Raw genomic sequence first — 14,426 nt, forward strand, 5'->3', positions numbered from 1 at the left:
AGGAGTCAAAAAAGTTTGGAAAGGAAGAGAACAGAGGATTTGACCAAATCGATACTTAGATGGTCAAACAGAATGTATTGGAAAAGAAAAACAGGGAGAATTTTTCAGAACCAAATTACTAACTGGACAACCTAAATGGATTAGCATGAGTAATATGCTAATGATATAAAAATAAAAGTTGTCAAAATTTTATAAGTAACAATGAATAATCAAGACAAATAATAGGGGTACAAAATTAAAAAGATTTGAGGACTTGTAGAATTATCCTAATTACAGATTAAAAAGGGAATCATGCCATTGAAGAGAATGTGAAAATAAATAAATAAAAATTATGGATTGATTGATTTAAAAAAATCAAGAAAGGCATAATCAGAGAAGACTATCTGAGAAGTTCTTAAAAGAATATCAATGACAACGAGTATCTCAAATTTTTTCTTTTTTTTTCTGTAAAATTTCAGAACCAAAATTCTTTAGACCCCAGCATTTATTTTCACAGGAACAATATATTTTACTATGCTACCATGAACCTTGAAGTCAATGCCCTCGATTCCAATGGATAATAGTTTCATTAATTTGTTTGTGCTTTTTTTTTTGCGGTAAATAGATGAAAACTTTGAGTTCCTTGAATTCTTTAAAGCGCCTAATATCATCAGTTACTGGAAACTCAAAAAATAGAGAAGCATTTTATTAGAATCGGACCAAAAAATTTATTTGAAATACCATAACAACATTTATGAACAACCAACTGTTATACTGCTCATCATGTTACAGTTACACTAATATAGTGCTCATGGGAATGCATTCCTATTGAAATTTTGCTTTTTCTTTATCTTCTGTGAAATTTTATTAGTTTAGACGTTATAAGGACTAGTGTTAAAGGCGCACCCAGTGTGTGCAATTTAGAAATAATTATTGATTTTTATGAATATATTAATATTATTTTTACAAAAATAAATTTTATATAAATTCTTCATGAAAAAAAAATTACAATTTATTAGTAATTTTTTCTTTAATACAGTTATAGTTAATTTGATAGTTGCTGTATCTAAGGGAGTTATAGGAGATTATATTAGCAAATATGATTAGGTGGTTGGGGTAAAAATTAATTTTTTTAAGAGCAAAATTGGAAGTTCAAAAAATGACACAAAATGTTTATCCCAACTACCACCTCTCTCCTTTTACTGTTTTATGGATATTTGGTGTGCTCATCCTTTTTTTTTCTTTTTGGTTGGTTGTAATTTGGGTCCTACATTCAAGTGTTTTCAATAATTGAAGCATATAAAGGGAAAAAATTGAGAAACCACAACAATTCATTTACAGGTTATATAAATCAGTAAACAGGAATAGTATAAAAAAGATGAACAAAATGGCTACAAGCACAGCCATGGTATTTAGAAACATTCAGCATTGAGAATTTCATAGCAATATTCTCATTCAACACTAATGAAAAGGGAATCGACATGAGGGTTTTCTACCTTGATATTCGTCAATTTTAAATAGGTATTACAATTAGCTATGAGGTGGCCGATTTAAGATTCAGTTGATAGAGGTTGACAAGAAACTATACAAACTGTGATAGAATACAGATGTATTTTGCAACATCTAGAAATAATTGAAAGTTGAAAATTTCCATTTTTTCCCCTCTAAATGTTGGTAATAACCCATTAAGAATAGTACCAGTAAGAACCGGCAATGCATGATTTCATAAATTAGATCCAAGCTCGACACAGATTGATCCGCATCATGTGAACCTTTTTCTTGGTCATAAGCCACTGACATCTAAAAACTAACGAGCATACATTACTTTACACCGACTGAGGCCATCAGGTCTTCGTACTCTGGATCACTCTCCTGTTTCTGAATCTTTGCTCTGTTACTGCTTAAATGAGTATTAAGAGAAACAGATGTTGGCGAGAAGGGATCATACACTTGCTGTACTCCAGAAGCTCTAGAAGATAGCCCAGCAGCAGGTTGAAAGGAAATATTACTGTTAATATGTTGATTTGGAGCAACAAAACTTGGCGGCCTAGTTGCCGATGGAGGGTAGTTTTGCTGAATTTGCATTGGGCCCCCTGCTCGAGGAATTCCATCTGCATTGACGAATGGGGGATCTAAATTGAAGTTTCTTGGTTGCAGTAGAGGAGCAGCATTCGAACCTGGAAATGGTGCATGCCTAGGTGGACCCAGAAGCGCTGTTGGACTACTGGGAAAGTTAACAGACGTTTGAGCTCTAGGCTGCATCATTTGATTGCCAACATTAGGCCTAGAAAACCCTGGATTTGCAGGTGGTAGTCTCAACATGTGCATTCCTGGCTGAACAGGTGAAATCTGAGATTCCTGATATGGCTGTGCTGATTGATTTGGATGTAAAAGTATAGGTTGAGTATTTGGTCTATGAGCAACTTCAAGGGCTGGATTGTGTGGCCGGTGAGGCTGAAAAGTAAAATCATTTGAGCTGGGTTGCTGTGGTCTGGGAGCAGTCATATTTGCAGGGTTAATGGCATTAAAACTGACAGCACCAGCAGGACCAGAATTAGGAATTCCTGAAGCTGGATGTAGTAGTGTTGATGAAGATGTCACTGGTGAAAGAAGAGGGGTGGATCCTGGTACCACATTGGGAGATGAATTAGGTATCACAGCTCGTGGCATAACAGACTGCATGGGACCAGGTACTTTTGCTGCTGAAGGTAGTGGAGAAAGTGAAAGCCCCTGTTGGAAGTGGGAACTAGAGTTGAAGTATGGGACATTTGCGGGATGATTAACTGCAGCACCAGCTGACTGCAAAGCAGATTGCTGGGTAATTGGAAAGATATTTGGCGGTGCAGCTCTGGACACAGCCAAAGGATGAGAAGCCATGGAGGGGTGGCCCTGCAGACCAGTTGTTGCAGGGGTCATTGACATCATATTTCCAGCTCCAATGGATGTTGGAGTGTTCACTGGTACTATAGATGATCCAGCATAAGGTGGCTGGTAAGAAATAGATATTGAACTCCCAAACTGGGTGGGCCCAGTTGGTGCTGACTGGTTAGTAGATAATTGTGGTGATGTGACATTTGATTGAATAGGTGCAGGTTGTGAAGCTGACAAAGGTGGCGGATGTGAAATGTATGGCCTCTGCAGAACTTGTGGTTGCTGTGGCCCGGAGGTAATAAGTGAAGGATTCTGGGGAACCGGAGTAAATCCCACTGTGACAACTGGCCGAGGACCAAATATTGGCAGCATACTTGAGGGATTGAACTGTGATGGAGACAAATGGACAGGAGCCGCAGCAAAACCTGATGATGGAAAGGCATGTGTCTGAGGTGCACCCACAGGAAACCAAGGCCCTGAGTACTGCTGAAAGTGATTAGGTGAAGGTGCTGGTCCAGATCCTACACTTGGCTGAGCCACTCCACTTGCCACACCAGCAGGCACATTAGTACCAGGTGTGCCTTGACTCGGAGCACCACTATTCACATTGTCACCAGATGTTGCAGTTGATGTTACAGTAATGGAAGCAGGATTCCCCTGAAAAGTCTAACAATTACTAAGTTATTTTCGTACAAAGAATGGCATGAAGAAGTAAATTACTCTAAATGACCTTAAGAAGATATTAGCAATCATAACTGACTAATATTCTACGATCTTAAAGTTCAGGAGACTCACCGAAACTGGGGTGACTAGCAGTTCAATAAGAGCCACCGCAGCATCAATCTTTTCATATGTGTCAGCTGATACATGAACGTGCAACTCATCATAACTACCACATGTTTCATTACCATCAGGAGTAGTAACTTCAACCTGGAGAGTGATAAGAATAATAGCAGAGAAAAACATAAAGAGAAGCCCATGCATATCATCATGCAGCCCATCGCATGTACCAGCGTAAACAAAAGAGAAATAAATACCCAAGCTGATGCTCTGGATAATTACTAAAAAAGGGGCGAGAATCATATGCATGCAGGACCTAGTGAAACAGGACAAGAAATATAGCAAGGCAACTTGGGGCAGCCACATTACCTTTTCTCCAGTAACTGCTCTTGTTCCATAAACTCGTACTTTAGCTCCAGTTTCCTGATCTCAAAGTAAACAACCAGTGAATTTTTCACACAGAATTATAATTGCATACTATAAATAATTGTGGCAGTAATATAATATTAGCACAGAGGGCATATGCCGATATAAACCTTTTCCAGTCGCTTTTGAGTGTCATTTGCTGGCCCAAAAATTAAACCAACCATATTATATGCAGCATTCTCTTTAATCTGCACATAGACAGAGCAAAAACCAATACGAGGAATGTCATCAGCAAATCCCAGAAGTGTCCAATATTAGTTCTGCATGCAAGAAATTAAAAACAACTGTGACATTAGAAAAAGTGTGGCCTCTTTCTTTCTCTAGTTTCTCAAGCAAGAGTGGGATGGAGGAGACCCAAGAGTACAGTGTGTCTCTTCTTGTATCAATAAAGATTTGAAATCCAAACCAATAGGTAGGCACATGACTACATGTGTATGATCCACAAGAATGTCCATGGTCATCCTACTGCAAAATAAGTGTAAGCTTTATTCCTATTAATTTGTGAAACGAATAGACCCAACAAAACTTCAAAGGAACTCAGTAGTCAGTGATGTACTAGTTTCAAACCATCTTCACCACTCAGCAAGGCTAGAAAGTAAACAATTTCGATATCCAACATATCCACCTTTCCATATGAATGAAATCCTTATCTCTCAGCACACATAATATTAACAAATCATCTTTCTTGGAAGTCTAACTTCTTAATGATCTCACTCTAGATCCTCCAAAAAATTAAGATGTCCGCATAGATAATGTATTTCACCTAAGAGGTAACATTCAGTGTCCTTGTTAAGGTCTTGTTAAATAAAATAATAACTCAAACAGGAATTTGACCAACGGTAAACAAAGTTCTCATTTGATTATACCTCTACCCAGTATAAGAAAAGCTTTGTCACTTAAGCCCTGCTTTGAGAACCAACCATATAACTGAAGAAAATAAGTTGAAAGACTACTGCCAGACAACATATGAACAAATAGGCAAACACCAAAAAAAATTATAGAAAATTTCTGTCGAAAATATTATCCCCCATGATTATGGGAGATATTATCGCCCATGATTATGGGATTTTATTGCTTATGATCAATCAAGTTTGAATAGATTAACTAAAATAAAAGATAGGATGTGAGTTGATTACGTAATCCCTAAAATCATGATTCTGTTACCTTAAGTTGTGGCAGAATTGTGAAAGGGTTGCCCTATAAATGTCTACCTTGTAAGCATATTCCGAGTGTGGGAAAATAAAAAAAGCAGAGTTTTGTTTATTTCCTTTTCGTTTTTAAAGTTTACATAGTATCAGAGCTCCGGCTCTGTACCAATTCCTGTCCATGAATTACTGAGCAGCCATGACTGGATCCAAGGAGTCTACTGCTCACACAAGAGAAGACTCATTCTCATCTTCAGTAATTACCCAAACTACGGATTACACTGCTTCAAATTCTCCTTCCCTGCAAATAACCGTTCATAAATTAAATGGTTCCAATTATCTGGAATGGGCTCAATCCGTAAAACTTGCTATTGATGGCAGAGGTAAACTCGGCCACATTACTGGAGAAATTCAACAACCAGCTGCTGAAGATCCCAATTTGAAGAGATGGTGGTATTCAGAGAACTCTCTAGTTATTGCTTGGTTGATAAACTCTATGGAATTAGCGATAGGAAAGCTACATTTATTTTTGCCCACAGCCAAAGATGTGTGGGACGCTGTCTGGGATATGTATTCCGATGTAAAGAATTCGTCTCAAATTTTCAATCTCAAAGACGAAATTGTGGAAATTAAGAAAAGAAGACAGAGATGTTACAACCTATTACAATCCGATGGTAACTTTATGGCAGGAATTGGATCTTTGTTATGAGGACGAATCGGACTGCCCTGCAGACAGTGTTTGATATAAGAAATGGGAGGAGAACGACAGAGTCTATGTCTTCCTGGCCGAACTAAATCAAGAACTTGATGAGGTGCGAGGTCGTATTTTGGGCAAGAAGTCTCTTCCCTCCATTCGTGAAGTATTTTTTGAGGTCAGGAGAGAAGAATCAAGGCATAAGGTGATGCTAAAGTCCAAGGTAGAGTGTGAAGTTGAGAGTTCAGCATTGGTTTCTAAGGGGACAGATTTGGACGGAGATAGAAGCCTTGGTGTGAACACTGTAAAAAGTCGTGGCACACAAAGGACACGTGCTAGGAATTACATGGGAAACCTTCGAATTTCAAGAAGAAAATGGAGGTGATAGCAAGGCGTTGCAGACTGTGAACGAGGATTCTCAAAAGCAACAAACCGACTCTGAGACACTGACCTTCACAAAGGAACAATTAAGCCAATTGTACAAACTCTTTAAGTCTCCACAATTTTCAACCACTGAGCAAAAAAGCTTCACTCCCTTCTGCTCTTTTGCTAAAAATGGTAATCATTTTATTGTTCCTCTTTCATGTAAAACATCAAATGCATCTTGTGCACGAGTTTTATGGGTTATTGATTTTGGGGCCACTGATCATATGACCAATTCGTCACAATTATTTTCAACTTACAGTCCATGTGCAGGCAATAAGAGGGTCAAGATTGCTAATGGATCATTATCCATTAGAGCTGGCATAGGTTCCGTTGTCATCTCTCCTACTCAAACACTTCATAGAGTTCTTCATGTTCCAAATTTATCTTGCAATTTGCTGTCCATAAGTAAATTAACTAGGGATCTCAAGTGTCGGATTAATTTTTTTCCCTTCTTTCTATGAGTTTCAGGAACAGACCACGGGAAGAATGATTGGATGCGCTAGAGAAAATGGGGGACTTTACTTCCTTGAAGATGGATCAAATGTGACAATACCAATCAAAAACACATGTTACAAGTCTGTGTCTATTACTAGTAATAAAGAGATTACGATATGGCACTTTAGACTAGAACATCCTAGTTTTTATTACTTGAAATATTTATTGTCAGCTTTGTTTAAGAATAAGGATTCATCTTCCTTTCAATGTGAAATCTACGAATTGGCTAAACATCATCGGTCTACATCTTCTATACAACCTTATCAACCCTCAAAACCATTTTTTCTATTACATACTGATGTTTGGGGTCCCTCTAGAATTTCAACTCAGTTTGGAAAAAAATGGTTTGTTACATTCATTGTTGATCACATGAGAGTTTGTTGGGTGTATTTATTAAGAGAGAAATCAGAGGTTGCAAGTGTGTTTCAAAATTTCTACTGCATGGTTCTGACCCAATTTCAAGAAAAAGTCAAAATTGCACAGATTGACAATGGAAAAGAATATTTCAATAAAATTTTCGGAAGTTTCTTTCTTGAAAAAGGGATTGTGCATTAAAGCTCCTGCAATGATGCTCCACAACAGAATGGGGTAATTGAAAGAAAAAATAAACATCTTTTAGAAGTGGCAAGGGCATTACTTTTTTCAAGAAATGTTCCTAAATATCTATGGGATGAAGCAATTTTAACTGCTACATATCTCATAAACAAAATGCCCTCAAGAACATTGAATTTACAAACTCCTTTGAATTTTTTCAAAACACTTTATCCCATTTCTTGATTAACATATGAAATCTCACAAAAGGTGTTTGGGTGCATAGCCTTTGTTCACAATCATGAACAGGGTCAAAGTAAGTTAGATATTCGAGCAAGAAAACGCATTTTTGTTGGATATGCACCCACGCAAAATGGGCATAAATGCTTTGATCCTATTTCACAAAAAAATGTTTGTAACCATAGATGTAACAATTTTTAAAGATAAACCCTTATTGCAGATCCTCTTCAGGCAGGGATTCGGCATATAGAAGAACTTAGAGAAGATGATGATGTTTTTTGTACTGAAAATCAAATTCCTAATCAAATTTTGTTGATAGGGGGAATTGATTTTACTAATTTTTTAGAAAAATCTACAGCACAATTTCCTCGACAAAAATCTTTTCAAGATAACAATCCTGAAAAATCAAATGACTCTTCAATTTACCTGTCAAAAGGATTTTGAAAAACTTGAAAAAATTGATCAAGGATTAAAAGAGGGTCCCTTGTCTTTAGTGCCAATAATAGAGTCAAATTCTTTTAGTGAAAGACATGGGAACGTAACTGGAAAAAACCTGAACCCTATGTCAGGAAAAATTATTGAGGAAAAGAAAAAGATCCCCCATCTCTTCACAACAAGGAATCCAAACCTAGGGTAGAATTTGATGTGTTTGAGTCCTCAGATAAAGTTTCCTCTGATTCAAAGATTGCTCATTTGGATCTTCCTATTGCACTCCAAAAGGGAGTGCGTTCTTGTACCAAACACCCCATAACTAACTATGTCTCTTATGAAAAGAGATCCCCTACTTTCTTGACATTTACTTCACAACTTTCTTCTGTGGAAATTCCAAAGAATGTACAGGAAGCATTACAAGTTCCAGAGTGGAGAAAGGCTATTGAAGAGGAGATGCATGCTCTTGAGAAGAATCAAACATGGGAAGTAACAAACCTGTCACAAGGTAAAAAAAAACAATAGGGTGTAAATGGGTCTCTACCATCAAGTATAATTTCGATGAGACATTGGAATGGTACAAAGCTCAATTCGTGGCTAAAGGGTTTACTCAAACCTACAGGATCAACTATCTTGAAACCTTTGCTCCAGTGGCAAAATTATACACTATCAGGGAGCTTCTCTCAATGGTAGTAAACCTTGATTGGCCACTACAATAACTTGATGTAAAGAATGCATTTTTAAATGGAGATCTGGAGGAAGAGGTGTACATGAATTCTCCCCCTGGATTTGAAGGGAAGTTTCAGTTTAGAATTTGCAAGCTAAAAAAATCGATATATGGTCTCAAACAATCTCCTAGGGCCTGGTTTGAATTTACTAGGTCAGTAAAGGATCATGGCTATACCCAAGTTCAGAGTAATCACACCATGTTTGTTAAACACTCCAAAGACAGGAAGATAGCAGTACTCATTGTGTACTTGGATGATATCATTTTCACAAGATATGACTTAACTGAGATGGAGCGGTTGAAGAAAAGTCTTGCTTCTAGTTTTGAAATCAAAAATTTGGGAACACTACGATATTTCTTAGGAATGGAGGTAACTCGGTCCAGAAAGGGCATGGTTGTGTCCCAAGGTAAGTATGTTTTGGATCTTTTAAGGAAACAGGGATAAGTGGATGTCGACTTGCAGACACTCCTATGGATCCGAATCACAAGTTAGTAGATCTAAAAGATGGAACACCAGTTGATACTGCTCGATACCAAAAGTTAGTGGGCAAGCTAATTTACTTGGCTCACACTCGTCCTGATATAGCCTTTTCAGTGAGTGTTGTGAGCCAGTTTATGCACTCTTTGTGTGAAGAGCACCTTGATGCAGTATATTGAATTCTGAGGTACTTAAAAAGCACTCCAGGAAAGGGATTGTTCTTTAAAAGGAGAGATCGAAGAACCATTGAAGCTTATACAGATACTGATTGGGCAGGATCAGTCATTGATAAAAGATCAACCTCGGGGTATTGTAAATTTGTATGGGGCAATTTGGTTACTTGGAGAAGTAAGAAACCAAGTGTTGTAGCTCGTACTAGTGCAGAGGTAGAGTACCGGCTATGGCTCATGGTGTGTCTCAGGTGTTACGGCTAAAGAGAGTTTTAGAGGAGCTGAAAAGACCTATTGAACTTCCAATGAGGCTCTATTGTGATAACTAGGCAGCAATTAGCATAGCTCATAATCCCATGCAACATGATAGAACCAAACATATTAAGATTGACCGCCACTTTATAAAAGAGAAACTTGAAGGAGGAATTATCTGCATGTCATTCATTCCATCAGCTCAGCAGATAGCTGACATTCTCACCAAAAGGGCTCTCTAGACCAAATTTTGAACTTCTTACAAGCAAGTTGGGCATGATAAATATATACGCACTAACTTGAGGGGGAGTGTCGAAGATATTATCTCCCATGATCATTAGAGATATTATCTCCCATGATTATGGGATTTTATTGCTTAAGATCAATCAAGTTTGAATAGATTAACTAAAATAAAAGATAGGCTATGAGTTGATTACGTAATCCCTAAAATCATGGTTCTATTACCTTAAGTTGTGGCAGAATTGTGATAGGGTTACCCTATAAATGTCTACCTTATAAGCATATTCTGAGTGTGGGAAAATAAAAAAAGCAGAGTTCTGTTTATTTCCTTTTTTTTTTTTTACAATTTCCAATCTTGCAATCATGCAAATATGGTAAGTTTGCTGTTATCTTCACCAACTATATGCCAAAATGTAGACAAGCCATACTCTTCTTAGAAATTCTGAACTCCATAAAGGCTAGCTCTCCACATTTTTTGTTCTTTCAGCATCCACTTACCATCAATTAGACCACAAGAAGAAATCAGTAGCAGTACATGACTCGATGAGACCAAGATATCGAAGCAAAAGGACAGTTACTGTGAAATGCATCCCATCTCCGAAAGATAAACTAAGTCTGTAGCCTAATGGAATGAGATGAGCAGATTAAGCATAATTATATTAATACAGCCCCAGCCAAAATGTCCCATCCACTCACAATTAGAGGGAACGAGGGGGCAGAAGGGGAAGCATCCACCTCAAAGAATAAACATAGATAGATAGATAGATAGAAAATTAAGCTAATAAACATATAACATATTACCATAATACAAAGCCATATTTCCAGGGTCCTATTGTCCTCAAATCACCTCCAGTTTGAATTGCTTCAATTATGTTTTCATCACACAATAAGACTTTGATGTGCACTACTTTAATGCTTCAGAATCACTTTTGTGATTCAGACTTCTATTCTCTATTTCATACCACAATGCCCAATCTGACAAAATTAAATTGTGATCAACCTGGCAATAGTTATAGATGATATGGAGGCCAACTATATTCTAGCATGACAACTACTAATTTTAACTCCTTGCCTGCTACCTCAAATGTTTCCAGTGAATAATTGAAACATTCAAATATAGCCGCAATTCAGAGAAAGGCTATTTTCAATCTTTATTTCTTATTTCTCTTTTTCTTTCCCTAGAAAGCCAGATTGTGTTCTAGTTATAATGCATAAACAAGCAACAAAGTGCTAAAACCATCACATCAGTAAACTCTACTGACTTACAGGGATCGGAACTTTTGCCTCTTTCAGCACAGGTTTATAATCAGCAGGAACCTTGTAGCTCGGATTTAACTTCAGTATTTCACCTAAAAACCATCAAGAATACAGTAAATATATATACACACACACACACATAATACAGATACAGGAAGAATTATCTAAAAGATTCATGTTGATGGTACCAGTAGCATCGCGCCTTTCAAGCTCCAATAGCTCCAATTCCTACAGAGAAATATAATGGTGTAAGTGCAACCCAAGCTACCCAGGTCAGATAGTGTACTTCAAAGTTTACCTGAGCTTCAAGCTGACGATCTGAAAATTTGTGCTCCTCAGTTTGAAATGGTGACGATAAATCTTGGTTTTCCTCAGTCTCCAACTTTCCAAGTCTCAGCTGTTGTGCTATTTGGTCCACCCGAGTCTGCCCAAAATTTGTGTCGCCACACAGGCAGCAATATCACTTAGTCAGACCGAGCATGAGAAGTGATTGCAAACCATTCGCAGAGAATAGAATGACAGTTTAGCACCACAAGGGATGCTGGTAGATTTTCAATTGCCTCCCAGCAATAATAAATTGCTTCCAAATTTGGTCTATAAATGCCTCCAACCTATTTCTAGAAAATTGGACTCTCAAGAGCTGAATGATCTTACAAAGAAAAATACCAGAATAAAGAATGTATAACCATACATGACTCTAGAAGCCAAAGAAAAGAAAGAGGAGGAAGTTTGCTAAGGGTAAGGGGAGAAAATGTCACTACAACATGAACTCAAAACTGGAGGAAAAGAATCCAGCTACCTGATATGCTAAGGCTCTTCCTTTTCTAACAGCAGTATCCTGAGTCAAATCAGGGCCCCATTTGGTTTTCCTTTGCCCCTCCTTATTGTTTTCTCCATTTGCTGCATCACCGCCTCCCTTTTTACCACCTCGGATGAAGGGAACCAATGAACCAGATATTTTGTTCTTTGGTATTAAGAACCCAGATTTGGTTGCAAACTTGGAGATTTTTGAGCCACTAGCAGGTACACTTGTTGCAGTGCTTTGACTATAGTTGGATGACTGCTCAAGTTTTGTGCTCATATTGCTCTCAGGAACACACTGCCAATTACACCGTGTAATTAAAGAATCACAAGGTGGATCTCAAAACATTCCCATATAGTTGTTGACAATATACTGAGGGCAAGAGATGCATATAAAGATCATACAGCAACCATAGCTTGCACCAACTTAAAATTGAGCACCATAGTAAAAGGTGCAGCAGCATTGAACATCACAAGTAAGGCTATTATCTTGCTTTACCTATGGTACATGCACATCCATCCTATATCCTCATACTCTATATCTAATTTAATCCATATAACTTCTAAACAAATATTACATAATCAAAAGTACCACCTTTTTTTGACAACAAAGTGCAGCTTAATTGGTAAGACACTTCACTTGTAAACTGATAGGTCACTAGTTCAAGTCATCAAGGGGATAATTGAAGAACCAATATTGATCCTCTTTTTAATATGATAATAATAAAAATAAAAAGTACCAGCTTTTGCATTTGATCAATATATTAAAACCTTTTAGCAACAGAAAGAGGAGTCTCTGAAGGTGGAAATGACCATTGCCCAGTTTAGGATGTCTAATATTTTTCTTCCCTTTAGCAGGTGAGGGCGCAGGTTGTGCCTTTTTGGTCTGCTCTACATAAGTTAGACCATCCTCTGTGTAATTGTTCCCAAAAATGCCTCAGACGAGACAATGTGACATTATCCTTGAGGAAGAGAAAAGGAAAAGCAAGATGATTCAATGCATAAAAGAAAAAAGAATGGCACTTCCAATTTTTCCAGGCAATGAGTAAAACCTCTACACACCTCCGCAAACTTCCCTTATGACAAAATCCGACAATATTTTCTTTTCCTCGTATCTTTTCATTTCACATTTTAGGCTCACTTTACGTGGTGGAGTGTGCTTTTACAAAAATGCTGTTCAGAAACTCCAAACACGTTATCTTACTTACATTCATTGAAAAAAGCTGCTAGACTGAACTTTTCCTAAAACTACCCAAAAAAATTAAAGAAAAACCCAAAGCGAACCTAATTCCTGAAGTGCAACATGTTTCCCTAATTTTATTAAAATAGAAAAATACAATCCTGACATTCCCAAAGAACAAGCATCCAAAGGGAGCCTAATTTCTGAAGTTTAACGTGGTTCCCTTATTTCATTAGCAAAGAAAAATACAATCTTGACATTCTCAGTTATACTGGAAGAATTTTGCAAATTATTTTAATTGCTCTTCTAGTCACCTTGGCTTTTAATTTGTTTTTTTTAATAGGGGGCAGGGCAATTTTTTTGCTCATTCCTTTCCCTTCCTATTAGCTTACTACAAGTCAAATAGTCCTATCTTTTCCAATTCGATATCTTCCACTCCTCCCTTTTCAAATTGAGTAACAGCCCACCAAAAACTGATTTTTTCGAGAAGAAAGAATTTCCACTTAATCACTCCAGCATTACATATAAGGATCCAGTTAATAGTAATTACAGATGCAATTCTTCTTTCAGAAAAAAAGCTTCATTTTTCAAAAAAAAATATTGAAAGAAAACCCGAAGAGCTCAGAACAAACATGAATCAATAAATTGCTTATATTTCCAGAACAGCAGGAAGAAGATATTTTCACCCAAAAAAAAAAGGCAAGCAGAGAAGTACCTCTAGAAATTGAGTTCGTTGTTCACAGAGGGTGATTCATCGGGTACGAAGACTAGGCGTTTGTGATATTGCCAATAAGAAATGAGGAGCAAAGAATTAAAAGGAAGGGACGGGCATGGAGGGCAGGGCGTTTTGTTAAAAATAATATATGTACAGTAATGTGGAGTGCGGGAGAGGAATAGTGGGTTTTGGCATTTGGGCCGGGAAGCGGATGAATTGTGGCGGGCGTACAGAGAAGAATTTAGGATGCAGACGCTTACGGGTAGGTATGAAAATAGGCCTAAGTCTTATTCAAAGTTATCAATTTATCATCACTAGTAAGGCTTGGCTGTGCGGCTGTGCCCATTCTAAAGTTTTTAACGATAACAAAATTAGAAATACTGTTTATGAGTTGAGTGATACATGTAAATGTATTATAAAGGGCATTTAAATGCATTGCTTTGGTAAATAAAGGGAAAAAATTAATTGTAAGAAAAAGCAAGTATTAACTCATAAATAAAATAAACATAAATAGGAAAAGTGTATATTATGTTTGGTGGCAATTCCAGTTGGTTTGTACAGGTTTAACTAGTACTAAATATTTTAAGATA

General features: G+C 37.2%; 1 protein-coding gene across 2 annotated transcripts; it reads right to left on the reverse strand.

Moving 5' to 3' along the window:
- Positions 1 to 1,407: 1,407 nt before the first annotated feature.
- On the reverse strand, positions 1,408 to 14,106 carry LOC113698990 (uncharacterized). Of its 2 annotated transcripts, none has more exons than XM_027219114.2 (9): positions 13,837 to 14,106; positions 11,940 to 12,239; positions 11,439 to 11,564; positions 11,329 to 11,368; positions 11,150 to 11,232; positions 4,167 to 4,244; positions 4,000 to 4,053; positions 3,646 to 3,780; positions 1,408 to 3,507 (listed from the first exon to the last, which is right to left on the reverse strand). In XM_027219114.2, the coding sequence occupies exons 2-9, from the start codon at positions 12,219 to 12,221 to the stop codon at positions 1,801 to 1,803; spliced, it is 2,505 nt and encodes an 834-aa protein (XP_027074915.1). In that variant the 5' UTR covers positions 12,222 to 12,239; positions 13,837 to 14,106; the 3' UTR covers positions 1,408 to 1,800. The 2 variants fall into 2 exon arrangements, with proteins under 2 accessions (XP_027074915.1, XP_027074842.1); XM_027219041.2 differs by having other exon boundaries at positions 1,408 to 3,516.
- Between the last annotated feature and the right edge of the window lie 320 nt (positions 14,107 to 14,426).

Source organism: Coffea arabica, chromosome 1c, assembly GCF_036785885.1.
Source record: "Coffea arabica cultivar ET-39 chromosome 1c, Coffea Arabica ET-39 HiFi, whole genome shotgun sequence".
Classification (NCBI taxonomy): domain Eukaryota; kingdom Viridiplantae; phylum Streptophyta; class Magnoliopsida; order Gentianales; family Rubiaceae; genus Coffea; species Coffea arabica.

Bases quoted from the DNA above. Each gene is read 5' to 3' on its own strand.
- LOC113698990 (XM_027219041.2), bottom strand. From the start codon at position 12,221: ATGAGCACAAAACTTGAGCAGTCATCCAACTATAGTCAAAGCACTGCA. The intron at 4,245-11,149 runs GTAAGTCAGTAG...GTCTATGTGCAG, and splicing joins AGGCAAAAGTTCCGATCCCT to ATTAAAGAGAATGCTGCATA. The intron at 3,517-3,645 runs GTGAGTCTCCTG...AGTAATTGTTAG, and splicing joins TGCTAGTCACCCCAGTTTCG to ACTTTTCAGGGGAATCCTGC.